Here is a 25,937-nt window from a genome sequence, read left to right as displayed (position 1 = left end):
TTTCTCTTCTTTGAGTAAAGTTCCTACATTGAATTCCACTTCCACATTAAAATAGAAACAAAATAAGAATAGTATTACTAGGCGGATCCTTACACATTGCTAAAGTGAAATTTAAAGATATGACACATTGCTACATGTAGACAATATTTAACGAATAAATTTAAGACGTAATTACATTTTCCACTCATGTGGTTTAGAGTATATAATAGATTGGTCCATATTTTTTAAAAATTGGCAAAAATAAAGTTACGAATTCTTACACCATCAGCCCCTGCGTCAATTTAAACTCAAGTTAAACTCAAGTTTTTTTAGCGTAACATTCTTTTGCGTTTCTTTTTTGCTTATATGAATGCCAGATTGATGACAAAATGCCATATGGACAATAAAGAAGAACTTCTTAAAAGAAAATCTTAACCTTCTAAATGTTGAAAGAGATTAAAAATGGCTGACATATGTAAACCAAATTTATTTAACTGAAATACACAGGGCTCACATACACTTCATGTTCACTCAATAGTTAACATCAAGGAAATTTACAGGCTTCTGTCTGCTCTCAGTAAACAAAGCAGACAGTAGTGCATAAGGTATTTTGCTAAACAACCAAAGCAGGCAAAATTGTGGAAAAGCATGAAACTACAAAACAAACATTGACTATGGAAAAGTGCTTTCCACTTCCTAACCTTTTCCAGATTCCACTGTAATTTGCATTGTCATTGCTGGGTTGCTGTGATTGGAGGAATGGTGATATGTCCAATAGGCTTTTAAAACTTTCTCCCGAAGTAGTCTTCATGAACTTCCTCACCAAGTAGTCTTCTTCGGCCCCACCTCAAATATTTGCCTCTATTCTGTGACCAACTAAAGTGCACTATTATTCACCTTCATACAAAATGGACACATTACTAATCTCATCGGAAACTTATTAATAATTTAATCATAAATATCTAATTTACGAACGGAGTGATTCCACACTATAAATGATGGACCACATTATTAATCACATTAAAAGTACTCCATTAAAAATGATTTACAATATAATTCATCACATAAAAAATGCTATATTAAAAACTGGTTACAAATTACAATATAATCAAACCGTGCACCAATTGTCAATGGTAATTTGCAGCTCTCTTTCAAACCATTTGAACCACTGAAATTGATTGGGCACAACCGCTGGTGAGCAATGTTCCACTAACCACACAAGTAGCTAGCTAGCAAGCCAGGATTTCGAGGTGGGTTGTGGTGGCATGGGCTTTAGACATAAGCTGTAATTTCTTTTGAATCTTTTTCTAGGTTGTGGGCCTCGTCTCCCTACAATATCCATAAGTCCAACACCTACAACCATATATACGTTCGGTTATAAACTCGAGTAGCGTTTGTAGCGTGCCTTAAGTGCAAGGGGATGAGCACATTGTCTTGACCAACGGACTTAACCCATATTTACTGTGACCATGTTTCTTAAGAGAAAATTTTATCTTCCGCAAAACTATTAAATAATTATAATTAAATGATTTATTCATTTGAAAAAAGAATTGAGATAGTAGTTTGTTGTTTTGGCCTTAAGAGAGTACATATACATACAAACACGAAATACTCTACATGAATACAAAATAAAAGGACCGAATTTTGCAAATTAACAAGGAAATTTATTCTTGAAAAATCTTGATATTTTTCTGTGCCGTGTTTGTACATTATTCCCTTTTATTACAGGGAAGATAACATTTGGAATTAGATGGTCACGCAAAATTTTGCACCCATGGTACCTCAATGATTTTGCTGTCACCAAGCAAGTTGAATTTCATGTGACAAAAAAGTTCTACAAATCAAGATGGCACAACAAATGCGAATGTACAAGATGGATATGCTGGGAGCAAAAATACTCTGATTTTCTCAAGTGATTTGAGAGAGAACCGCCACCATGGTTATTTCTGGGAAATCTCTCCTAGCTTAATTTGAGGCTTCTCTCCTGCCATTACAAAAGAAGCCTTCGGATCTCACTGAAGTTTGAACGTAAAGCTGAGAGGAAAGAACCTGCAAGATAGATTGGGATTAGACCTCATAAGCAAATGTCAAGAAATATAATAGGAGATTGTATTTCATATCTTCTATTTTTAAGCTACAGTTTGGAAGAAGATTGCAGCGTTATGTACCTCCAACTTTGCCATCAAAAACGCGATGATCGGCCGATAATGTCAAGTTCATTTTAGTGACAACTGCTGGCCTCTCGATTCCTGGGGTGAGGGAAGTTCACTTTATTATCCCATTCCATAATGCATCAAATTTAGACTGCTAAGTAGAATATAATCAACAAAATATCTTACCATCACTTCCAATTACTGGTTCAACAACTTTGTTCCCTCTGCCAACTGCAAGGATACTGGCCTGAAGAAGTAAAGCAAAATTTACAAAAGAGATACCACCCATAAGAATATCTGTACGTTGTGCAGTTAAGGCATGTTAACTATGCATGAGAGAGAGAGAGAGAGAGTGAACCTGAGGTGGGTTTATAATTGCACAGAAATGATCCACTGGAAACATCCCCAAGTTTGAAATACTGCACAAGGAATGAGGAGTATTTCATAATTACTGCATTAAACAAAAGAAACATAGATAAAGCAACTAATAATACTACAAATTTCACCTGAAAGTTCCTCCTTGGAATTCATTGGGCTTAAGCTTTCCTGCTCGTGCCTTCTCAGCTAGTTCCTTGACCTGAGAAGCAAATATCATCGACCAAATTGAAATTTGAAGAAATGTTTAATATGATTTCACTTCCGAAAATAAAATTCTAAAATGAAAAACCTGAAGGAAATGATGGACCTAGACCAAGTTTGATTCTCAACTCATAATTCTATATTGGATTGACTGTCATTTGAGTTGCCACAAATTTCTCACAGTTCCAACTTACCATAAAGCCAGAGCCTAGAGGGCATCACATTAAGTAATGCCTGTTTCTTAAGTGTGAACACATTCTCAGATAGATAATGGAAAGGGAAAGAATAAAAAAAAAACAAACTAAATTCAAATTACTGTAAGTACCTCTGAGGAGATTGCTGATATTGTTTTCTGATCTGCATTCCTCACAATTGGAGTCATCAGACCCTGTACCAATACCCTATCATGTGATTGGATGCAGTATAATACCTTTTTTTTTATAAGAGATGCTGTATAACAACTTTAAACACTAATAATCAGAAAATTACCTTTTCAGTAGCCACAGCAATCGATATATCAACAGAATCGCAAAGAAAGACTTCTCCTTTTTCAGCATCCCAGTAAGCTGTTGGGTATTACAATAAAAAATGTGTTATTGTCGTCTAATATTTGATTAGAAGTTCATTCCAGAGTATTGAATTGAAATAGAAAAACAAAAATCAAAAAGTTTGAGAGACTATAATAACCAAAATATGAAGTTAAAAAAGACAAAAACAAAAATTACTCCAAGACTTGAACCATGAATCGTGGAATTCTCTAAAACTACACTTGATTAAAGTGAAAGTGGCTGGCCCCCAGTATCAATATTCCAGAATAAGTATCAAAGTTTCTAGTTTTATTATGGACTTCAAAGAAAACAAAGTTTGGAAAGAAAAAGGAAAATGAAAGACCACAGAAACTAATACAAAAACTCTGATAAGCATGTTCAAGTAACACAAAATTTAACAAAAAGTGGAAAGAAAAAGTATCACATCTTCATGTGCCATTACCATTTGCTTCAGGTACATTTCTCAGTGCAACAGCTACAGCTTTGATGACAATGTCATTCACTGAAACTTTAACATTATGCAGCTCTGCAATTAAGGAAACCCATAGAAAGAAATGATTTGCTTGATTCAAGAATTCTCTAGGATCAAGAATAAGAACAATTTGAAGTTCATAATCCATACCTTTAAGATCCTTTCTAAGAGAAAGAAGAGGGTCCAGTATAACATCTGAATCAGAAATTGACAAATTTTAGATAAAGGTTAATTTATATTAACAAAAAGACTTCATCAAATAGTTACTTGACCTGATGATAAATATAAGTGAGGTATGTTTTGTTTTGATTCCAGCAATCTGGTAGCTATAACCTGCACAACAAAATATGAATCCCATTATGACACATAGAAAAGAATTGATAATAAAAACAGAATACATATTTATCTCATTGTCAGATATATACATAGATGCATTTGTATTGAGGCCCTTACATGCATCTCTCTCTCATGCAGTGCCAGACTTTTCTAACCATCTTGGACTTCATAATAGTTTTGTATAAATCGATTAAAAAAATTTTAAAAAAAAACTTAAGCATGCAAATGCTAAACACCTAACAGCCTTTGTAATCGTGTTGATTTAAACTCCACACTTTCTGCCACAAGCACGGCTGGCTTTAAAGCCGTGGACATAATTTTGTTTTGATTTGATAGATACTTGTCAATTACACAGACAGATGAAATTTGATGAATTAATTCAAAACTGACAAAATAAGCAAATTCTTTTGCCCAAATCTAACTATCAAGTCAATGAAACCTACCTTGCGGATTTGACTATTGGGAAAATCTTCAAAAGAATCTGTCTGCTTTGAAGACCTTGACTCTGTTGATGTTGGGGCAGAAGTCTTTGGATGCACCTGAGGAGATGGAGTTGTCTTTTCTTTAGATGAAACTATTGTAGATCCTAGTCCTGACTTGATTGCAGCTAAAACATCCCCTTTCAGCAGTGTACCATGAGCACCTGATGCTTTCAATGACGATGTATCCAATCCATGTTCTGTAATTAGCAACTTTGCTGCTGGACTGATCCTTTTAACACTAGTTTTTTCTGATCTAGTTGCATCTCTAGTATCCTGATGGATTGGTTTTTCTTCTTTGACAGCTGAACCACTGAAAACAGCATTCTTTACAATTTCCAAATCAGCTGCATCCTCAACCTTGCCAAACAGACAGAATTAACATTTTCATATGTCCTAAGACGCTAGTAACTGTTTGAAGGCATGAAATCAGGAAAGTGTATCATAAATTAACCAACTCACAAAGAACTAAATTACTTTATCTACTAATCAAAATGAGAGAGCATAAAGAAGGTCGCTGCCATGTTATGATCGAATTAGATGCAAATTAGTCCTAAAGGACGAGCAAGAGACAGATCATAGAGTCCTACAAGCATTTTTGAACTTACTGTTACTGCAATTGCTTGGCCAACAGCTATATCCTTTGAACCTTCTGGTGCCAGTATCTGAGCCAAGTATCTACAACCAAGATTCCATTAAAAAGATAATTTCAAGATTACTCATAAAAAGAGCTGCTTCATAAACAATAATATATTCATCTTTTCAAGATATTCACCAAAGCAGAAGCAGAATGATCAAGAGAAAACGTTCACACTATTACTTGGTTAGAATCAGGATTCCTACAGCTGAACATGAACCTAAAATCTTAAACTATTATGCAGAAAACATTGGATAACACAATGTAAAGTTGCAAACGAAAATCCTCATTTCCCATGTTCTCTCCATTTAAAATTTTACAGTGAATTCTTAGACAACTCAATAGTAGTTTACAGAAAGACTCTTTGTAAATCCCATTTACCACGTTGAACACATATAGGCATATGTTAATAAGATATGTATCCAAAATAGCCTAGGTTATAATGCATTTTAACTAATTAAAGCATGCCCTCACAATTTTTGTTCAATGGCAATCTACACTACAACCAATAATTAATACAGTGGGGACACACAGAAAATGAACATAAGCTAAGTTCTACAACAGATAAACTCAGCATGAGAGGGGAAAAAATAAAAAATTACCCCTCTTCAAGGCATTCAAATTCAACAGTTGCTTTGTCTGTCTCTATCTCACATATCACATCACCCACTTCTATCTGTTTCACATATGATCAAGAAAACAGTCCATGTTGATATGGTCAAAAGTTTTAAAGAATTGAGACGAAAATGTATTCCAACGAAAATTTAAAACCTTACATTAAACATAACTAACCTTATCTCCTTCTTTCTTTTTCCACTTAGCAATGTTTCCCTGGCTCTGAACAGTAACACAAGAAAAGCAGCATTCAGTTCTATAGGAGGAAACTCATCTATAATCATAGCAGAAAATCTGATTTAAACTTCCTTACCATTGTTGGGGATAAAGCTGGCATTTCAATAAGAATGTGAGGAGGAAGTTCTGATGTGTTTATGCCCACAGAACTTGTATCTTGTACCCCATCTTCCTTTTTGACATTCTGTTGTGGTGGTATATCCTCTTTGACCTCGGATCCACCCACCACATTAGCAGGGAGATTTTGGATATCATCTGCATCCTCAACCTTGTGAATGCACACAAATTAGTGTCTACAACAACTAAATGCTTGAGTGGTAATCAAAGTAAATGCTTAAACATTAAAACAAAAATTAAACATTTTTCATTAAAATACTTTAATAAAATATAAAAAATATAAAAAATTGTCATTTGAATGACACGAATGATTATATTTTTGTTACAATTGAATTAAAACTCCATTTCATATGCGGGTGTGGGTGTTTGTAAAGCAACCATGGCTAGAGAATAATCCCAGACTACCGTTATTGCAATAGGCTGTCCCACAGGCACATCTTTTGACCCTTCAGGTATCAGTATCTTGGCTAGAAATCTGCAAAACAGAAAGTTGAATAAAGAAAGGTACTACCATACTAGTGCAGTAAGCATCACATAATTCAAACTGTTCTTGCGTTATGCTGTAAATATTAGTTAAAAAAACATGATATAACATAATTACGGAATATAAAAAAGGAATGATAACTAAAGTATTTGCAAAGTTTAACATCAAAGATGAAAAATAATAACAATAACAAAATTACAAATATTCTAGAAGGAGAACATTTTCATTGTCTATGCCAAGCAAAACATTTGGAGTGAAAATTGGGACCAGATAAAGTTTTACTCCAAAGGTAACATAAATCATGCATCATATACTGCCAAATTCTAAGAGATTATAATAATAGAATAAGAATGAGAGTTACCCTTCTTCAAGGCTTTCAAATTCAACGGTAGCTTTGTCAGTTTCAATTTCACATAGTACATCACCCGCTTCAATCTGTTAAATCAAAACAGCAGTCAGGAACACAATTTACTTCCAAACCAACATACTGTTATCTGCTATATCGTAAGAAGGGGTTGTCTTTGTGCACTTACTAAATCAGCTCACATGAAACATAACCTAGAACACTCATTTTGTGAACATGTTGGTAGAACTTACCTTATCCCCTTCTTTCTTCTTCCACTTTGCAATGTTACCTTGACTCTACCAGGTAAAAATGGCAAGTTAGTAATAAACAAGTGAGAGAAAAGAACGTGACATAAACTTGCTAATAAAAATTAAGGGTGACACATGGCAGATGTTTAGAAGTAAAATTGTTTCCCACATTCTTACCATTGTAGGAGATAACGCAGGCATCGTGAGGACAACATGCAAAGGATCTGTAATCATAAACAACTTAGTGACAGAAGAATATTATTCATTGACAACACAAGTATAATAAATGTTCCTCTAGCTAAATTTCAAAGCAGACCAAAACAGCCATGATATTCGCCATCGGTGAGCTTGGCACCAATGCTTTTAGCCCCCCAATTAAACTGAACAGATAAGCATTGTTTTGAAATTTTAGACAATACCACTAATCCAAGAGAACCAATCCAATCCAAACCTTTTTAATCAGTTAGTCCAGTGCAGATAATTGTTTCTGATAGCAAGTCACAGTTGCCAACATGGCCAGATGCATTAAGTGTCATCACTAAGAGGAGGCCAAGTTCTAGAGACCTGATCTCTTGCCATCTGTCATGAATAGGGAAAAATTGTAGAGGAGAAGAGTTGGTAAGTTCTCTCAATTTGTTAAGAAATTGAACAAGAGAAAGGAACTGCAAGGCAACAAGGAGTGAAAAGGGTTGGAGCAGAGAGAGGGAGAAAGGGAAGGAATAATCAAGGCAATAATGGAAAATAGGTTGGTTGGGGTAAGCAAGAATGAGAGAAAGTTGAAGGTTCATAATATCTTCTATTTCTCCCTAGTAACCAAGCACCAAAGCAATAAACTCAACTTTTGAAATGTAATTACTTGCAGTCTTTCAGTTTGGATTGGATTGGTCAATTAATCAGTTCGTTAATGTTTTTGCTCAACCCCAATACTGCTACATACGTATGGAAGCACATCTGAGACATGTAAGACGCATGCCAAGCACATATTCACATCCAACATGCATCAAAAGTGGTACCATCCCTGTGAATGGTGTCCATGACATAGATCCTAAGAATACAATTTGGAAAGTCTCTTGCATCCCTCCTCTCACAATAGATGATATATTATTTACAAAACTCATCATTATGAAAATACTAAAAGAACAAAATCAAGTCCAGAAACCAAATGCAGAACGACAATACCAAGTCCAGACACCTTTTAATTTTTAAAAGAAGAGACTTGCAACGAAATGGAAAAGCCATACCTGCAGTTGAGTAATACTTGACAGCCGTCCAAGGCTGAAAATTATAAAAGCGTCAAAAAATAATATACCTATAAATAGGGGTGTGCTAATGTACATTTCAAACACTCACCTTGAGCTTTGATAGTTTATCGTGAACTCCAGTGAGCATGGACAAAGTTGCAGGCCTGGTCAATTTCATTGTCAGTGAAGGGCCAGCAGAGAGAGAGAGAGAGAGAGAGAGAGAAGATGAAAATAACTAGGGAAAACAACTGGTTATCAAAACTGGCCTCCTCTCATTGAAAAACGGTAGGCCACCATCAAATTAAACATCAAGAACTTGATGCAGTACAATTAAGTAATCATCAATCCATGATGGTGGATATATGGATGACAGAATTATGCAACCAGAACTGAATTTTGCAATAACATCCATGTAAAAGGTCAACAATTACAGACCTTGACAGAGTATTATCACCAAGCGTAGTAGAATTTTGCACACTGAAAGTTCTGCACCATCAAACAAAAATAGACACTAAGTAGTAGTATTGTCACCAGCATCCCAAACTTACTTTAAAATCAATGACCGAAAATGTGATAGCACCATTGACTAGTAAACAAAAATAAAATACCACAAGATGATGCTTTAAATTACGTACTTTTTTCTTTAATAAGGAAGTTATTGAAAAAGACCTATCGCGCACAATTATTCAAACAAGAACAAGAGTTTGAAGCTAAAGAGCACCAGTGACCACAGTGTTGAATCAAGATCATTTCTCACATAGTTTAAGTGAAATTTGATACCATGATTTCCATAGTAAAAATCTTATCTTATACTTTTTCAAAGGAATAAACCCCACTCACGTATTTACATATTCAGCTAACCCTTATGCGTGAGAGAAATAATATGTACATAGTACAGTGCAAAGAGAGAAACCCGCTTTAATCCTAGAACTGGTGGATGTGTTCATATTGAAAGAGTTTCCTTGAATGCTGAAAAACTAGATTCAAATTCAATCAGCAACTTCGTGAAACAGAATCCTTTGGTTTAACAATTAACACCCTCTCCAATTAGCAAAATCACTAAAACCCATTTCTATTTCATAAACAGAGAACGCACATTCTCATCAATTAGTGAAAAACACACAGTCCCTACATTGCAATTACAAATTGCCTCTACTCAAACTGATAAGTATGCCAGTATTAAAGACACTCTTAACACTTACCCGCCAATCCCCAACTCCCCAAATCTCAAAATTCTCATCATTCCAATCTAAATTCAATCAAATACCAAAACCATCAACAACATTCCACCAACCCGTTTCAGAAAAATCAATACTTAACTTTAAAAGCATCCCATACAATTCATGAAATGAACATATGTATCGGAAGTGATTGACAGAGGACGAGAGAGAGTGTACCGAGTGAGTGATCTGGTGGATGAGGAGAGAAGGCGAGCTCTCAAGAGAGAGGGCGCGCGAGAGATCACTGGGTGTCGAAGCCGTGAGAGCGCCATTTTTTTTTTCCCTTCACAGAGAAAAAGAAAGTGTCTTTCTTCTTTCCACTTTAAAATTCTGCTCAATGCGACACACAGAAGGAGAGGTGCATATATGAATTTGTGATTGAGCTCAATAGTTTTTGGTGGGCTGCGAAGTTTGACCCAACAAAAAAGTCAGATCCCATGTAATAGCAGACTTACCCACCTAACCTCCCTATAGTTTGCACTTTTTTTTTCTTTTTTTTTTAAATCATTTATAAGGCTCTTCACGCATGTTATAATAATAATAGTGATGAAGGGTTTTTTTTAATATATTTTATATACTTTGTTGGTGTATTTAAACTCCATTTAAATTTATTTCTAATATGATTGTGAATTACTTTTTAGTTCTTCAAATTTCGTAGTCAATAGTTATTTGGTTGAAGGGAGACTTATTAATCCGAGTACAATGGGATGTTAACACTATCTTGGCCAACTAATCTAACTCACATTATTTATTTTTTTTGTCGAAGTCTAACCCACATTTGTGTGATTAGTTAGACCCACCACATTAGTTTATTTAATGAATTGATATAATACAACTAGTGTGTGTGTGTATCTGAGTAGTTGCCTTTTGGCTGGAGCAAAAGATCCAAGCCCAAATTGTTCTCTTTTTACTAGCTAATGAGGGTGACTTTTATTCAGACCCAAAAAAAACAATTTGGGGGACTTTTGATTGATATAGCCGCACGGCTTTACTAGTTTTTTTTTTTTTTTTTGGAATAAGGTCGATCAAAGGCAAACATTCCCAGACCAAAAAACAAAAAATTGAACTCTCATAATGATTTACTATGAAATTTATTTCTCTTTAATATCTGCTTTGGATATGTTGAAACTAGCAAATTAATATCTATAAAGTATAAACTAATGCAACAATGAGGGTCTTTTGCCTTTTCTTTTTTTTATAAAATAGTATAGCCGCACGGCTATACTACAATTTTTTTTTTCCTTTTTCGGTGTGGTTAGACTTAGACCCACCACATTAGTTTAATGACTTGATATAATTCAACTAGTATGCGTTTATATATATATATATATATATATATATGAGAAGTTTCCTTTTGGCTGGAGCAAAAGATCCAAGCCCAACATTGTTATCTTTTTACTGGCTAATGAGGGTGACTTTGAATATGTTTTGATTGATACACTGTGTGAATATCAAAATCGTTATAATTTGCGTATGATTGAGGCATTTGATGCATGCTTGATCTGTTAGTGAGATTCTAGCTTAATTAGGATATTTACTTCCTAGATTATTAGGATTATATTTCTTTCCTTTTTGTACAGATATTGTATAATTAGGTTTTTATCTTATTTCCTAGTTTGACCCTACTAGGGTTACATCCTTGTACTATAAATACCTTCTTTTAGAGAATGAAATACAACCTAAAAAATATTCTACCCATATTGTTTGACTTGGCATCAGAGCCAACTTTTCAGGTAACCTGTGTGTTGTGCCCACCCGTATTTTATCCCCATATTTTTTTTTCTCTACCTGTGCCGTGCATACCCTCTTAGGTTTGTGTGTCGTGTTGTAGTGTTCGTGCCTCTACTGTGTTCGTGTCATTCCTGTCTTCGTGCATCTGCCGTATTTGTGCCTTTACTGTGTTCTGCTGTGTTCGTACCTGTCTTCGTGCATTTGCCGTATTTGTGCCTTTGCTGTGTTCCGTTGTATACTATGCCGTGATTTGTTGAATTTCAGCTACAATCATGGGTGATAACTTCATTGTTGCTGCTATTGCTGCTGCATCTACAAATTTGTGTGTTTCTGATTATATTTCAAGTACTGACTCCAATACTTGGATAATTGACACTAGTGTTTCTTATCATATGACTTATGATGCTAAATTTTTTGATGAGTTGTCTAGTAACACCCATGACCCGTACATAACTAGTGCTAATGGCTTGACCTCTCCAATTACTAGTGAAGGCACAATCTCTCTCACTCATACTCTGTCCTTATCTCGTGCATTACTAGTTCCCAATATCCATTGTAACTTGTTATATGTTGGTCGATTACTTGATACACTTAATGATTCTGCTACTTTCTATCCTATGCATTACTGTTTTCAGGATCTCAAGACTCACGAGACGATTGGGCATGATAAATGGATAGAAGGTTATATTATTTGACATTACCTTCTGCATCAGTTCATGATCATGTCTTTAATACTATTTAAAGTTGCAGTGTCAAATACAAACAACAAATTTGGTTATGGCATCGTCGCTTGAGACACCCTTCATTTGGCTACCTTAAGCGTCTGTTTCCATCTTTATTCCGCTCTTGTGATGAGTCCAGTTTTAAGTGTGAGACATGTATTTTGGCCAAGAGTCATCACACTGTGTTTTCTTTGAGTGACAATAAAATTGCAAAGTCTTTTGATTTAGTGCATTCTAATGTGTGGGGTCCGGCTCGCGTTACTTCAAAAGGATTTCGTTGGTTTGTCACATTTATTTATGATTGTACCCGACTCACTTAGGTTTTCTTGTTGGAAAATAAACATGATGTTGCTTCCATCCTTCTAGAGTTCTATACTATAGTGTATACTCAGTTTCATGTTCAGGTCAAAGTATTCGGACTGATAACGAAGGCGAATATGTGAATAACATTTTGGCATTTTTCTTCCGTGCTCACGGTATTATTCACCAAACGACAACCTCATTTACTCCTCAGCAGAATGGTGTGTCTAAACGCAAAAATCGTCAGTTACTTGAAGTTGCCCACTCCCTTATGTTGACATGTCTGTTTCCCATCATTTTTGGGGGCATGCTGTTTTATCTACAGCCTATTTGATTAATCGTACTCCTAGTCGGGTTCTTGATTTCAAGACTCTACATGATGTGTTTGGTGATCATGTTTCCCCTGTCTCAGTTTCAAGTTTCCCCTAAAGTTTTTGGGTGTGCTTCTTATATTCATGTCTACTTTCATCAACGGAGTAAACTTGATCCTTGTGCTCTACGATGTGTCTTTATTGGTTACTCGTCTACTCAGAAAGGTTATAAGTGCTATCATCCACCTACCCAAAAGATGCATGTTACTTTGGATGTGACTTTCCATAAAGAAGTGCCTTATTATATCTCTCCCTCCTCTCCAATTCAGGGGGAGAGGGGGAGTGAATTGGAGAGTCTTGGATTGAAGAATGATTTGTTTGAAGATGCTGCTCTCGAAAAGGAAACGACATGTCGCACTAAAGTAAGTGACTGGTCACCCATATCTGAAGCTGAAACTTGTGGTCCCTGTGAAGAAATGAATCGCCCTTTGGAACTCGATCAATCACCCATATCTAGAGATGAAGCAGGTGCTCTCGATGTCGAAACGAGCGGTCACACTGAAGCAAGTAACGATCGCCTGTATCTGAAAATAATAACAATGATTCTTGTATGGATGAGTTCGATGCAATACCCCCTTCTGTCTTGCCAATGCCCCAATCTACTCGTGATAGTGAATCAAGTAAGATAATTTCTAATGATTTATCTGTGTCAACTTATCAGTTACCCCCACAAACCACTCGTGGAAAACCTGAAGTACAATATTCTCCTGATATACATGCCAAGTCTAAATATCCCATTAGCCATTATGTGTCAACTCATCGTTTATCTAAATCATATGCATCATATTTGTGTCAATTATCTAATGTATGTGTGTCAATTAAGCTGCAAAATGCTTTATCTAACCTCAAATAGATGGATTCCATGAATGTTGAAATGGATGCCTTGAACATGAATAAAACATGGGATTCAGTTCCTTTGCCACAAGGGAATAAAGTTGTTGGATGCAGATGAGTGTTTACTTTGAAGCATAAAGTTGATGGTTTCATTGACCGTTATAAGGCTAGATTGGTAGCAAAGGGTTATACTCAGACCTATTGAGTGGATTATTTGGAGACATTTGCTCCAGTGGCAAAGCTCAATACTGTGCGTGTACTATTATCTCTGGCTGCTAACCACGATTGGCTCTTATTACAATTCGATGTCAAAAATGCATTTTTACATGGTGACCTCAAGAAGGGGATTTACATAGATCTCCCTCCTGGTATTCCTATAACCTCTAAGGAGGGTGTTGTGTGTAAGCTGCGGAAGTCTTTATATGGATTGGAGTAGTCTCCAAGAGCGTGGTTTGGGAGATTTGCAGCATCTATGAAGAAATTTGGGTATGTGCAGAGAAACTTAGACCATACTTTATTTCTAAAGCGTTATAAAGGTAAATTGACAGCTTTAATTATTTATGTTGATATGATTGCGAGTGGAGATGATCAAGCAGAAATGCAAAATCTTCATAAGTATATGGCTTCCGAATTTGAGATGAAGTCATTGGGTGATTTGAAGTACTTTCTTGAGATTGAAGTTGCCAGATCTAAACATGGTATCTTTCTGTCTCAAAGAAAATATATTTTGGATTTACTTGCAGAGACTTGAATGTTAGATTGTAAACCAATTGATACCCCTAATTAACAAAATCATAAGTTGGGGTTGTATCCTGATCAAGTCCCTACAGATAAAGAGCGTTATCAACAACTTGTGGGGAAATTGATTTATTTATCTCACACACGTCCTGATATTGCATATGCAGTGAGTGTAGTGAGTCAGTTTATGCATTCTCCTAGTGAAGATCATATGGGTGCTGTGATGCACATCTTGAGGTATCTAAAAGTAACTCCTAGAAAGAGGTTAATGTTTTGCAAGTATGGTCATACAGATGTGGAAGGGTATACGAATGCCGATTAGGCTGATTCAGTCACTGATAGACGTTCTACGTCTGGGTATTTCACATTTGTTGGTGGTAATCTTGTTACTTGGAGGAGTAAAAAGCAAAATGTAGTGTCTAGGTCTAGTGCCGAGGCTGAGTACTCAAGGTGTGTGTGAGTTACTATGGTTGAGAAGATTGTTGAGAAATCTTGGGTTTGGACCCCAGAAACCCATGGATTTGTATTGTGATAATAAAGCTGCAATTTTAATTGCGCATAACCCTGTGCAACATGATCGTACAAAGCACGTGGAGGTTGATCGACATTTTGTTAAAGAGAAGTTAGATGCTGAAATTATTTCTTTTCCGTTTATATCATCCGAGTATCAACTGGCAGATGTTCTTACAAAAGTTGTGTCTACTATGGTCTTTCTCAACTCGCTTGGTAAGTTGGGCATGCGTGACATCTTTGCTCTAACTTAAGGGGAAGTGTAAGCGAGATCCTAGATTAATTAGGATATTTATTTCCTAGTTTATTAGGATTATATTTCTTTCCTTTTTGTAAAGATATTGTGTAATTAAGTTTTTATCTTGTTTTCTAGTTTGACCATATTAGGGTTACATCCTTGTACTATAAATACCTTCTTTTGGATAATGAAATACAACCAGGAAAATATTCCACCCACAATGCAAGTAGGCACATTTCACCAATATTGCTTGAGCTTTGTGATCATACCTTCACAAGACAGGAAGAGAATTCAAAATTTGGATTTGTTCTGTAATTTTAGATGTGGTATACCAATTATTGAAGAATTAATCCTTCTGATTGGCAACAAAACCCACCACCATAAATTCAAGTTTGTCAATAGGTCACTGCTACATATATATGATTGGTTTGGTTTTATAAAGCGCTTATGCTTCTAGTGTCTCTCAGAGACAATTTTTTTATTACATAACTTAGTTGCAAATGGCTTTATCATGTTAAAGCCAGAGACCATTTTTTCTAGGGACATTTTGGATTTTTAAAAGAAGTAAAATGACAAAAATGCCCTTATTTATTTTTAGATTTCGGAATCCAATATATTTGCATTCTTTGATTTGAAAGTTGAGTGGTTTTTTTGTCTTAAAAAAGCTTTGGCTTTTTCGTGAAAATTTTATGTCTAAAACCTAAAAAACCTTTTTTTCTACTGATGTTGAGATTCGGGTTCTTCCCCGTGAGGCCAAGGGACTTCGACTTTGTCCTTGCCCCGTCGACGAAGGCAATTACACTTGTGGCAAGAGTGTCAAACACGAAGGATGCCTACATTGAGCCAAAACAGTCTCAATAACTTGCTAGGAAACAGATTTCCCGGCTAATAAGCAAATCAATCATGGCCTACGACAAGAGCAAAAAGACCGCCATTGTATTTATATATTTCTCCATTGACTCCATTAATGACCAAGTCCTACAACGAGTATATGGAAGGCACACACTTGTTCACATGCTGCAATCTTCATCTATAAATAGAGGCAAGGGAGCCAGGACCAACACAACAAAGCCTTCTTTCATCTCTCTGGCTAGCTACCAAATGCCTGCAATGGCCTCAAAAACCATCTCAGTTTGTGTAGCCTTTTTCCTCATCTTTGTGTTGCTATCTCAAAACACTCATTCCAAATCTACTCATGACCAGCATGACCCCTTCAAGTTCATCCAACACTTGGAGGGATGCCACAAGGGTCAAAATGTGAGCGGGCTGCAAGAGCTCAAAAAATACCTCACCAAATTTGGCTACCTGAATTATGATCATTCAAAGCATGCCAACGACGATGAGTTTGATGACATTCTAGAGTCTGCCATCAAGTCATACCAGAAAAGCTATCACTTAAAAGTCACTGGAACTCTAGACGCCAGCACGGGGAAACAGATGATGATGCCAAGATGTGGCGTGCCGGATGTTGTCAATGGCACACGAAAGGGCAGCAAGAAACACAACCATAAGCACAAGTCTATCCATGGGGTTGCTCATTATGAGTTCTTCCTCCCCGGACCGCTAAGATGGTCCAAAACCCATCTGACATATCGCTTTAGATCAAGTGTGAACCAAGTCCCTGGCACACAGAATGTAAGATCTATATGTGCACAAGCATTTCAGAGATGGGCACAAGTGACCAGTTTTACATTTGAGGAAGTCCCTGCTACTTCAGCAGCTGATATTACCATTGGATTTCACAGGGGCAACCATGGAGATGGACCTCGTAACGCATTCGATGGCCCCAGAGGGACTTTGGCACACGCTAATCCGCCTAGTGGTGGGAATTTCCATTATGATGCAGATGAGAGATGGAGTAGCAATCCAGGACCAAATGAGGTAGACTTGGAATCTGTCGCTGTGCACGAAATAGGCCATCTGCTGGGGCTTAATCACAATCCTGACCTCCGGGACGCAATCATGTATCCCTACTTCAATTATGGGATTATAAAACGGGATCTGCATAGGGATGACATTGATGGCATACGTGTTTTGTATGGTTTATAGTAGCAAACGCATTCTTACCACTTTGACAAAGGTTCTCTATTACCAAACAAAATAAACAGAGGATTGATGTACCCATTATTTTTGTATTATGCTATAATCATTTGAAATAACAAAAGATGGTTCTTTCTCCTTACAAGTACTTACATCTCACCACATGCAATTATATTTTTCTTCAGCTTTAGGGGTGTATAGATCTTGGGAAGCCAGGTTCCCTGGTATCAAGATGCAGTTGCTTGATAAATTGTACAACAACTTTGCAAGCGTTTATAGCCGCAAGAGACCCAAAGATGTCAATTGAGTTATGTCCTGCTTGTCCTCCTGCAAGATCAGATAGCCCTCGAATGACAATTACCGGGAAGCCATTTGACAAGCTTGTCTGCCAAAACCACCACAGCTTATTAGCTACTTTTGTAGGTGAAAATGAGTTGATTTTTTTATTTATTTTTATTATTTTTATTTTTATTTTGGGTAAAATAAATCATACACGTATATGAAATGCTTACCATTACCACAGCTGAACTTTCCATGTCCACGGATGAAACTTGAAAAGTTTGAAAGAGGAAGTCCCTGTAAGCTGCATTGTCCACAAAAATATTGGCTGTCGAGCCCCTAAGACCAACAACTAACTGCGGCTTCTGTGGCAGACACACACTTGAATTCAAACATTGGTTCAGTTTGATCCCCTGAAATAATATGACACAAGTTACAACTAGTTTTCAGGAAAGTTTACCATAAAAGAGGAAAGACTTTGATATCAATCATTTGCTTTTCTTGTTCTCTAAGTTTACTCCGGCGTAGATTGACATAGAAATGAGGCATGTCTGACCTTCATGTTGGCAGCAACCTGAAGCCACTGCCGAGTAGTATTTGCCCAAAACAGCGGCCGAGCAGTGTTGGCCTTCCCATACTCAGCAAAAAATTGTTCATAACTAAATACAATGTGTCCCAACAGATTATCTCCTCTTGGTACATTGTATCTTTTAAAGTCCAAGTTTGCGACTTCATCGTAATTCAAGGATCGATTTGGGTTCTTTCAGTAAGAACTCTGTTGCAATTAGTTGGACTATAAAATGGTAGAAGCACATAACAAGATGAAAAGAGATTCAGAATATACTTTACCAGCCAATCCCAAATGCCAGTGTGAGCAAACTGTTGGGGAATGGTAACATCACCAATAGACAAGGAACTGTTGGCATTGCCAGCAATTCCAAAATGGACAATTCCCAGAATATCAAATAGATCCAGCATTTGCTGTGTTGCTGCAGCAGCATTCACCTGATTGAGAAGTGGTTTAGAGGAATGAAAATCCTGAAGGCTCGCTCAAATATAGTTGATAAAAATTACCAATTTCTATGTCTCTTCATATTTTATGAATTGTGTGATATAATATAACTGGTTAGTAACTTGTATGCATTAAAACCCCAAGTGACAAAAATGACAGAAGCTGACTTTTGGTGCATAAGGGCAGTAGCATGGCTCACCATCCCAACTCCACATCTTACATAGACTACTTTCTTGTCATGGATCTTTCCCACCAGGAATCGCCGCCCTGCAACACCATGCCTTTCAGATCAACCGATCTAAAATATGCGAAAATCTTCTTCAAAATGGTAAGGGAGAAGAGAAAAAATAAACAGAAAAGTAGCACAGAAAATAAATGTGCCAACCTGAGAGATCCACAGAAGGATGCTTTTGATTAGGCTTAAACGCCCCAATCTGAAAAAAGGCAGTCTCTTCTGGTGGAAACACTGTGATAAGGCCAATGTATGGTCCTTCGCGGTTTACTTTTTTGATTAAATTCAAAGATCTCCAGTTTAGTGGTAAAGAAAATGAATAAGCAACGAGTAGGGAGATCAAAACCAGCCTCAGAAAACATGCTGCAAATCGTTTTGCAGCCATGGTTGCGATGAACTAAACGAAATTGCTGCACAACAAGGAAGCTGGTGATGAGAACTACTGGCCACTGAAGATGTTTGATCCACAGACTTTCTATGGTCAACGTATGAAGTACAAGCGTTGTTTTGCTTGAAGATGGAGACAAAGTTGGGTCTCTTGAATATGTGGCGTACGACAAAGACAAGGACGGATGCAAAACCTGTATTCTTGCCAGTTTTGTTTATCTCTCCCTCTCTTACACAAATGGCAAACCCTATTTATAGGGAATTTGTACAAGATATTTCTAAGCCGGTCACCTCGGCTCGGAACTGAGCCGATTATGTCACACCAAGCCATCCTATCAGGTGATGGATAGTCGGGGATTCAACCATGTCCTCTTCAACTCATTATGGTTTTACGCTCTTGCTAGAAGGCGGGCGTGAGCAGAGTAGCCAATCACAAGCGGCCAGAGTCCCATCTAGTCAAGTGGTGGGTTAGGTGGTTTACGCATGGACTTGGAGAGGACGAGGTCCGGATGGTCATTTTCGCTAAGTGGCCAGCAAGGTCCACGTGTTCCATTTTTATTGGTCAGACGGGCTCAGTATATACCGAGCGTCAACAGAAGACATTTATGTAATTCTTCATACCTTTGGCTGCACCGCAGGCTTTTCATTATTAAAATTTGAAAGGATGACAGAAGTATGCTAATTCTATACATCGGACAATAATAAAGTTACAGAGTCCTGGTTTCAACAATATGTTCTGCGGAAAAATAATAAATTTACTTGTCTATTCACGGTTATGATTATTATATCAGCGTATAAGTATATAAAACTTCAGGGTTCGGTGAATATTAAGCCTTTGATATATTAATTTACAGTTCATGTTAGACCATGGAAAAACTTGATTATAAATTAAGTCATGGAGATAATGACACAGATAATCATCTGCAAACCATTTTGACTAGTTCAACAGTGTAATATGCGACCGCTATGGTCTGAGGGTAACTTGGAGCTGACACTGAACTGAGCTCATTCAGGGCGACGCCAAACCTGTGTATGATCTTCATGAGTTTAATCTCGGTATTCCAATTAAACAAGGATGCGTGCATGCTGAAAAGAAGAAATACATAGATATAGAAGATAAGGCACCAAACTAGTTGCAATCTTTACGAGTCGATCATACCAAAGCTTACTAAGTTTAAATATTTCCTTCGGGCTGAACTTGAAATGTTTGATCAATCGGATCTCAAGAATTCAATCCTTTTGAGAAAGTTACGAATGATTTAGAACTCAAAACTCAACAAGGTATGCTTCTCTTCAAGGGCCAATGGCGCTGGTACTTTTAACAGTAAACTGCAACTGTATCCATCTCAAAAAGTAAAAACAAAATGCAACAATCTCATTTCCCATATGGTTTCTTGGAAACATTATATCTTTCAATGTAAAGATATTTAAAACTTTCACTTAATGGATGATACTTTTTAAATACAATAAACAAGTAACGATCCCAGCCCCTTTACAGACCCTACAATTAGGACCTCACAGAGTACAAAATTATGCCACACAAAGCATGAAAATGGGCAAAAAAACCCTTATCGCATACTCAGTTCTAGGCATCTAGAGGGACGGGAGCTTTGCACCTTGAAAAAGATGAATCCGCAGACCCCAGCCTCTTTCATTAAATAATAATTACCAGGGGCACATCTGAGAAAGTTTAATGTATTCTTGTTCTTACTCCAGATACTATTTATACATACAGAGCAAGTAAAGTATCCAAAAATTAATTCGGATCCTACAATGTCTGTGATTGCCAAATAAAGATCCTACCTCTCACTCAGCATTTGATTTTCTTTCCTTTACCTCCCCCTCATTTTTTATATTAAATAGTTTAGCCGAGCGGCTATACTACAAATTTTTTTTTTTTTTAAAGTGGTTAGACTTAGACCCACCACATTAGTTTAATGACTTGATATAATTCAACTAGTGTGTGTATATACATGATAAGTTTCCTTTTGGCTGGAGCAAAAGATCCCAAGCCCAAATTGTTCTCTTTTTACTAGCTAATGAGGGTGACTTTTATTCAGACCCAAAAAAACAATTTGGGTGACTTTGAATATGTTTTGATTGATATAGCAGCGCGGCTTTACTGGCTTTGTTTTTATTTAAGAATAAGGTCGATCAAAGGCAAACATTCCCACACCCAAAAAAAAAAAAAAAAGAACTCTCATAATGATTTACTGTGAAATTTCTTTCTCTTCAATATTTGCTTTGGATATGTTGAAACTAGCAAATTAATATCTATAAATTATAAACTAATGAAACAACAAGGGTCTTTGTTCTTAAATTTTTTTATATTAAATCGTTTAGCCGCGCGGCTATACTAGAATTTTTTTTTTTAGTGGTTAGACTTGGGCCCACCACATTAGTTTAATGACTTGATATAATTCAACTAGTGTGTGTATATATATGAGAAGTTTCCTTTCGGCTGGAGCAAAAGATCCAAGCCCAACTTTGTGCTCTTTTTACTGGCTAATGAGGGTGACTTCGAATATGTTTTGATTGATACACTGTGTGAATATCAAAATCATTATAATTTGCGTAGGCTTGAGGCATTTGATGCATGCTTGATCACAGTGCAAGTAGCCACATTTCAACAATATTGCTTGAGCTTTGTGATCAGTCTATTTTGGTTGAAATATTTGTGATCATACCTTCACACGAGAGGGAGAGAATCCAAAATTTGGATTTGCGCTGTAATTTTAGATGTGGTATACCAGCTATTGAAGAATTAATTTTTGATTGGCAACAAAACCCACCACCATAAATTCAAGTTTGTCAATAGGTCACTGCTACATATATGATTGGTTTGGTTTTATAAAGCGCTTATGCTTCTAATGTCTCACAGAGACAATTTTTTATTACATAACTTAGTTGCAAACGGCTTTGTCATGTTAAACGGAGTTCAACATTAGCTTAGTTGTGAAATTTTTTATGTACTATCATTTTATTTTATTTTGCATGTATTAGAATATGTCATATAATGGGTGTAAAGGGAGGTCAAGGTCACTTCAAGCCTGAATTTGGCTCCGTGTAGTTTTACACTCTCACAAATATGCAACATGTGGTGTGCCGGATGTTGCCAATGGCACACGAAAGGGCAGCAAGAAACACAACCATAAGCACAAGTCTATCCATGGGGGGTTGCTCATTATGAGTTCTTCCCTGGACCGCGATGATGGTCCAAAACCCATCTGACGTATCGCTTTAGTTCAAGTGTGAACCAAGTCCCTGGCACACAGAATGTAAGGTCCATATGTGCACAAGCATTTCAGAGATGGGCACAAGTGACCAGTTTTACATTTGAGAAAGTCCCTGCTACTACAGCAGCTGATATTACCATTGGATTTCACAGGGGCAACCATGGAGATGGTTCCGCATTCGATGGCCCCAGAGGGACTTTCGCGCACGCTAATCCGCCTAGAGGTGGGAATTTCCATTATGATGCAGATGAGAGATGGAGTAGCAATCCAGGACCAAATGAGGTAGACTTGGAATCTGTCGCCGTGCACGAAATAGGCCATCTGCTGGGGCTTAATCACAATCCTGACCTCCCGGCATCAATCATGTATCCCTACTTCGATTATGGGATTATAAAACGGGATCTGCATAGAGATTGATGGCATACGTGCTTTGTATGGTTTATAGTAGCAAACGCATTCTTACCACTTTGACAAAGGTTCTTTATTACCAAACAAAATAAACAGAGGATTGATGTATCGATTATTTTTGTATTATGCTATAAGCATTTACAATAACAAAAGATGGTTCTTTCTCCTTATAAGTACTTACATCTCACCAAATGCAATTTTCTTTTTCCTTCAGATTTAGGGTTGTATACATCTTGGGAAGCCAGGTTCCCTAGTATCAAGATGCAGTTGCTTGATAAATTGTACAACTACTTTGCAAGCGTTCATAGCTGCAAGAGACCCAAAGGTGTCAATTGAGTTATGTCCTGATTGTCCTCCTGCAAGATCGGATAGCCCTCGAATGACGATCACCGGGAAGCCATTTGACAAGCTTGTCTGCCAAAACCACCACAGCTTATTTGCTACTTTTGTAGGTGAAAATGAGTTTTTTTTTTTTTTTGTAAAATGAATCATACACGTATACGAAATGCTTACCATTACCACAGCTGAACTTTCCATGTCCACGGATGAAACTCGAAAATTTTGAAAAAGGAAGTCCCTGTAAGCTGCATTGTCCACAAAAATATTGGCTGTCGAGCCCCTAAGACCAACAACTAACTGCGGCTTCTGTGGCAGACACACACTTGAACTCAAACATTGGTTCAGTTTGATCCCCTGAAATAATATGACACAAGTTACAACTAGTTTTCAGGAAAGTTTACCATAAATGACAAAGACTTTGATATCAATCATTTGCTTTTCTTGTTCTCTAAGTTTAATCCGGCGTAGATTGACATGGAAATGAGGGGATCTGGATGTCTGACCTTCAAGTTGGCAGCAACCTGAAGCCATTGCCGAGTAGTATTTGCCCAAAACAGCGGCCGAGCAGTGTTGGCCTTCCCGTACTCAGAAAAAAATTGTTCATATCTAAATCCAATGTGTCCCAACAGGTTATCTCCTCTTGGTACATTGTATCTTTTAAAGTCCAAGCTTGCTTCATCGTAATTCAAAGATCGATTTGAGTTCTGTCAATAAGAACTTTGTTGCAATTCGTTGGACTCTAAAATGGTAGAAGCACATAAAAAGATGAAAAGGATTCAGAATATACTTTACCAGCCAATCCCAAATGCCAGTGTGAAAAACTGTTGAGGAATGGTGACATCACCTATAGACAAGGAATTGTTGGCATTTCCAGCAATGCCAAAATGGACAATTCCCAGAATGTCAAATAGATCCAGCATTTGCTGTGTTGCTGCAGCAGCATTCATCTGATTGAGAAGTGGTTTCAAGGAATGAAAATCCTGAAGGCTCAAATATAGTGGATAAAAATTACCAATTTCTATGTCTCTTCATATTTTATGAATTGTGTGATATAATAATAATATAACTGGCTAGTAACTTGTATGCATTAAAACCCTCTAGAGACAAAAATGACAGAAGCTGACTTTTGGTCCATTAAGAGCATTTCCAGCAATGAGGCTGGGCTCGGGCTGGAAGGGGAGGGGGGAGAGCCTGGGCAAGAGGTGGAGGCCAGCAGCTTGGGCTGGCCTGAGGTGGGGTTCGGCCCGAGTGCTTGCCTGCGGGCTGAGTTGACGTCATGATGACGTCACCCCCATTGTTCCCAATAAAAAAAAAGAAAAAAATAAAAAGATACCCAAAAAAATACTGAAATTGTTTTCTATAAATACCAACCAATACTCTTCACTTTTAACACCAACAGCCAATATTTTTGTAATAAAAAATTGAAAAAAATACCAAAAAATTACTTCTTCTTTTTTGTCTCTATACCTTATTTCCATTTTCAACATTTAAGTAAATGTTTTTGTCCTTTTACTTTTATTTATTTTTATATTACTCCATTTACTTAAGTTTACAATGTAAATAAGGAAGTACCCCCTATTTGGATTCAAATAAAAATACTAGAAAATCAAATTCCCACCAAATCAAAATATGAAAAATCGGTTTTAGTGCAAAATACGATTTAGGCTAAAAATAATGGCTCATTAAGTCAATATATACTTCATATTAAAATCCCATAAAATCAAGTTTTCTTATTTGATGTGTAAAGAATAAAAGCCGCCAAAAATTTTCTTGAGAAAATGATTATTTCAAAAACCATTTTTCATACTTAGTCAATATTGCACCTCCGCTAAAAATCTTGAGAAAATGATTTTTCATACGTAGGAATCCAAAAATCTTATCCGAAAATATTATCCAAATTAATTGTTTAAGTAAACAAAGTTGTGAAAAAACAAAAAAAATGAATAGTATTTGTCATGGCAAGCATAAACTGCTGAAAACACACTTTGCTAAGGGAGGGTAGGGCAGCCACTATTCACGTGAATAGTAACTGCCCTAGGGCCCCCTCGCCATGGCAAGGGGCTGACTGGTGGAAGTGCAGGGAAGTAGCATGGCTCACCATCCCAACTCCACATCTCACATAGACTACTTTCTTGTCATGGATCTTTCCCACCAGGAATCGCCGCCCTGCAACACCACACTTCCTTTCAGATAAACCGAACTAAAATACGTGAAAATCTTCTTCAAAATGGTAAGGGAGAAGAGAAAAAATAAACAGAAAAGTAGCACAGAAAATAAATGTGCCAACCTGAGAGATCCACAGAAGGATGCTTTTGATTAGGCTTAAACGCCCCAATCTGAAAAAAGGCAGTCTCTTCTGGTGGAAACACTGTGATAAGGCCAATGTATGGTCCTTTGCGGTTTACTTTTTTGATTAAATTCAAAGATCTCCAGTTTAGTGGTAAAGAAAATGAATAAGCAACGAGTAGGGAGATCAAAACCAGCCTAAGAAAACATGCTGCAAATCGTTTTGCAGCCATGGTTGCGATGAACTAAACGAAATTGCTACACAACAAGGAAGCTGGTGATGAGAACTACTGGCCACTGAAGATGGAGACAAAGTGCGGTCTCTTGAATATGTGGAGTACGACAAAGACAAGGACGGATACAAAACCTGTATTCTTGACAGTTTTTCCACGAAGACAAGGACGGATACAAAACCTGTATTCTTGACAGTTTTTCCACAAAGACAAGGACGGATACAAAACCTGTGTTCTTGCCAGTTTTTCCACAAAGACGAGGATACAAAACCTGTATTCTTGCCAGTTTTGTTTATCTCTCCCTCTCTTTTACACAAATGGCAAACCCTATTCATTGGGAATTTGTACAA

The 25,937-nt window shown here is 36.9% G+C and overlaps 4 protein-coding genes and 1 pseudogene across 7 annotated transcripts; 2 read left to right on the top strand and 3 right to left on the bottom strand.

Annotated features, from left to right (window-relative positions):
* Positions 1-1,621: 1,621 nt before the first annotated feature.
* LTA3 (Dihydrolipoamide acetyltransferase, long form protein) lies at positions 1,622-10,173 on the bottom strand. Of its 3 annotated transcripts, none has more exons than XR_016127498.1 (23): positions 9,869-10,173; positions 8,907-8,957; positions 8,581-8,635; positions 8,472-8,505; positions 7,408-7,454; positions 7,234-7,278; positions 6,998-7,071; positions 6,558-6,627; positions 6,112-6,303; positions 5,976-6,020; positions 5,786-5,859; positions 5,155-5,224; positions 4,511-4,906; positions 4,004-4,064; positions 3,882-3,926; positions 3,702-3,785; positions 3,201-3,277; positions 3,037-3,112; positions 2,639-2,709; positions 2,491-2,551; positions 2,319-2,379; positions 2,148-2,228; positions 1,622-2,028 (listed from the first exon to the last, which is right to left on the bottom strand). XR_016127498.1 is itself a non-coding variant. In XM_008235018.2 (23 exons), exons 1-23 carry the CDS (start codon positions 9,961-9,963, stop codon positions 1,970-1,972), a joined length of 1,911 nt encoding a protein of 636 aa, XP_008233240.2. In that variant the 5' UTR covers positions 9,964-10,173; the 3' UTR covers positions 1,622-1,969. The 3 variants fall into 3 exon arrangements, 2 of the variants coding, with proteins under 2 accessions (XP_008233240.2, XP_088909781.1); XM_008235018.2 differs by having other exon boundaries at positions 3,037-3,099; XM_089053655.1 differs by having other exon boundaries at positions 3,037-3,099; positions 8,472-8,507; positions 8,589-8,635; positions 9,869-10,099.
* A 5,868-nt stretch (positions 10,174-16,041) lies between these two features.
* On the top strand, positions 16,042-17,320 carry LOC103332291 (metalloendoproteinase 1-like). Its single transcript, XM_008235014.3, has one exon. It carries the CDS (start codon positions 16,150-16,152, stop codon positions 17,182-17,184), a length of 1,035 nt encoding a protein of 344 aa, XP_008233236.2. The 5' UTR covers positions 16,042-16,149; the 3' UTR covers positions 17,185-17,320.
* On the bottom strand, positions 17,248-19,327 carry LOC103332292 (bark storage protein A-like). 2 transcript variants are annotated; one of them, XM_008235015.3, is made up of 6 exons: positions 18,852-19,326; positions 18,666-18,733; positions 18,304-18,459; positions 18,011-18,214; positions 17,688-17,867; positions 17,248-17,560 (listed from the first exon to the last, which is right to left on the bottom strand). In XM_008235015.3, exons 1-6 carry the CDS (start codon positions 19,081-19,083, stop codon positions 17,363-17,365), a joined length of 1,038 nt encoding a protein of 345 aa, XP_008233237.2. In that variant the 5' UTR covers positions 19,084-19,326; the 3' UTR covers positions 17,248-17,362. The 2 variants fall into 2 exon arrangements, with proteins under 2 accessions (XP_008233237.2, XP_016650119.2); XM_016794633.2 differs by lacking the exon at positions 18,011-18,214 and having other exon boundaries at positions 18,852-19,327.
* Positions 19,328-20,388: 1,061 nt separating this feature from the next.
* On the top strand, positions 20,389-22,766 carry LOC103332461 (metalloendoproteinase 2-MMP pseudogene; annotated as a pseudogene).
* Positions 22,767-22,829: 63 nt separating this feature from the next.
* Positions 22,830-25,687, bottom strand: LOC103332460 (bark storage protein A-like). Its single transcript, XM_008235205.3, is given in 7 exon segments — positions 22,830-23,143; positions 23,243-23,422; positions 23,572-23,772; positions 23,861-23,886; positions 23,889-24,015; positions 25,167-25,234; positions 25,356-25,687. Coding segments are annotated over 7 exon segments (1,032 nt in total). The 5' UTR covers positions 25,588-25,687; the 3' UTR covers positions 22,830-22,945.
* Positions 25,688-25,937: the final 250 nt, after the last annotated feature.

This window comes from Prunus mume, linkage group LG5, assembly GCF_029339155.1.
Source record: "Prunus mume cultivar Tortuosa linkage group LG5, ASM2933915v1, whole genome shotgun sequence".
Taxonomy (NCBI): Eukaryota; Viridiplantae; Streptophyta; class Magnoliopsida; order Rosales; family Rosaceae; genus Prunus; species Prunus mume.
This window is presented reverse-complemented; position numbering and strand designations above follow the sequence as displayed.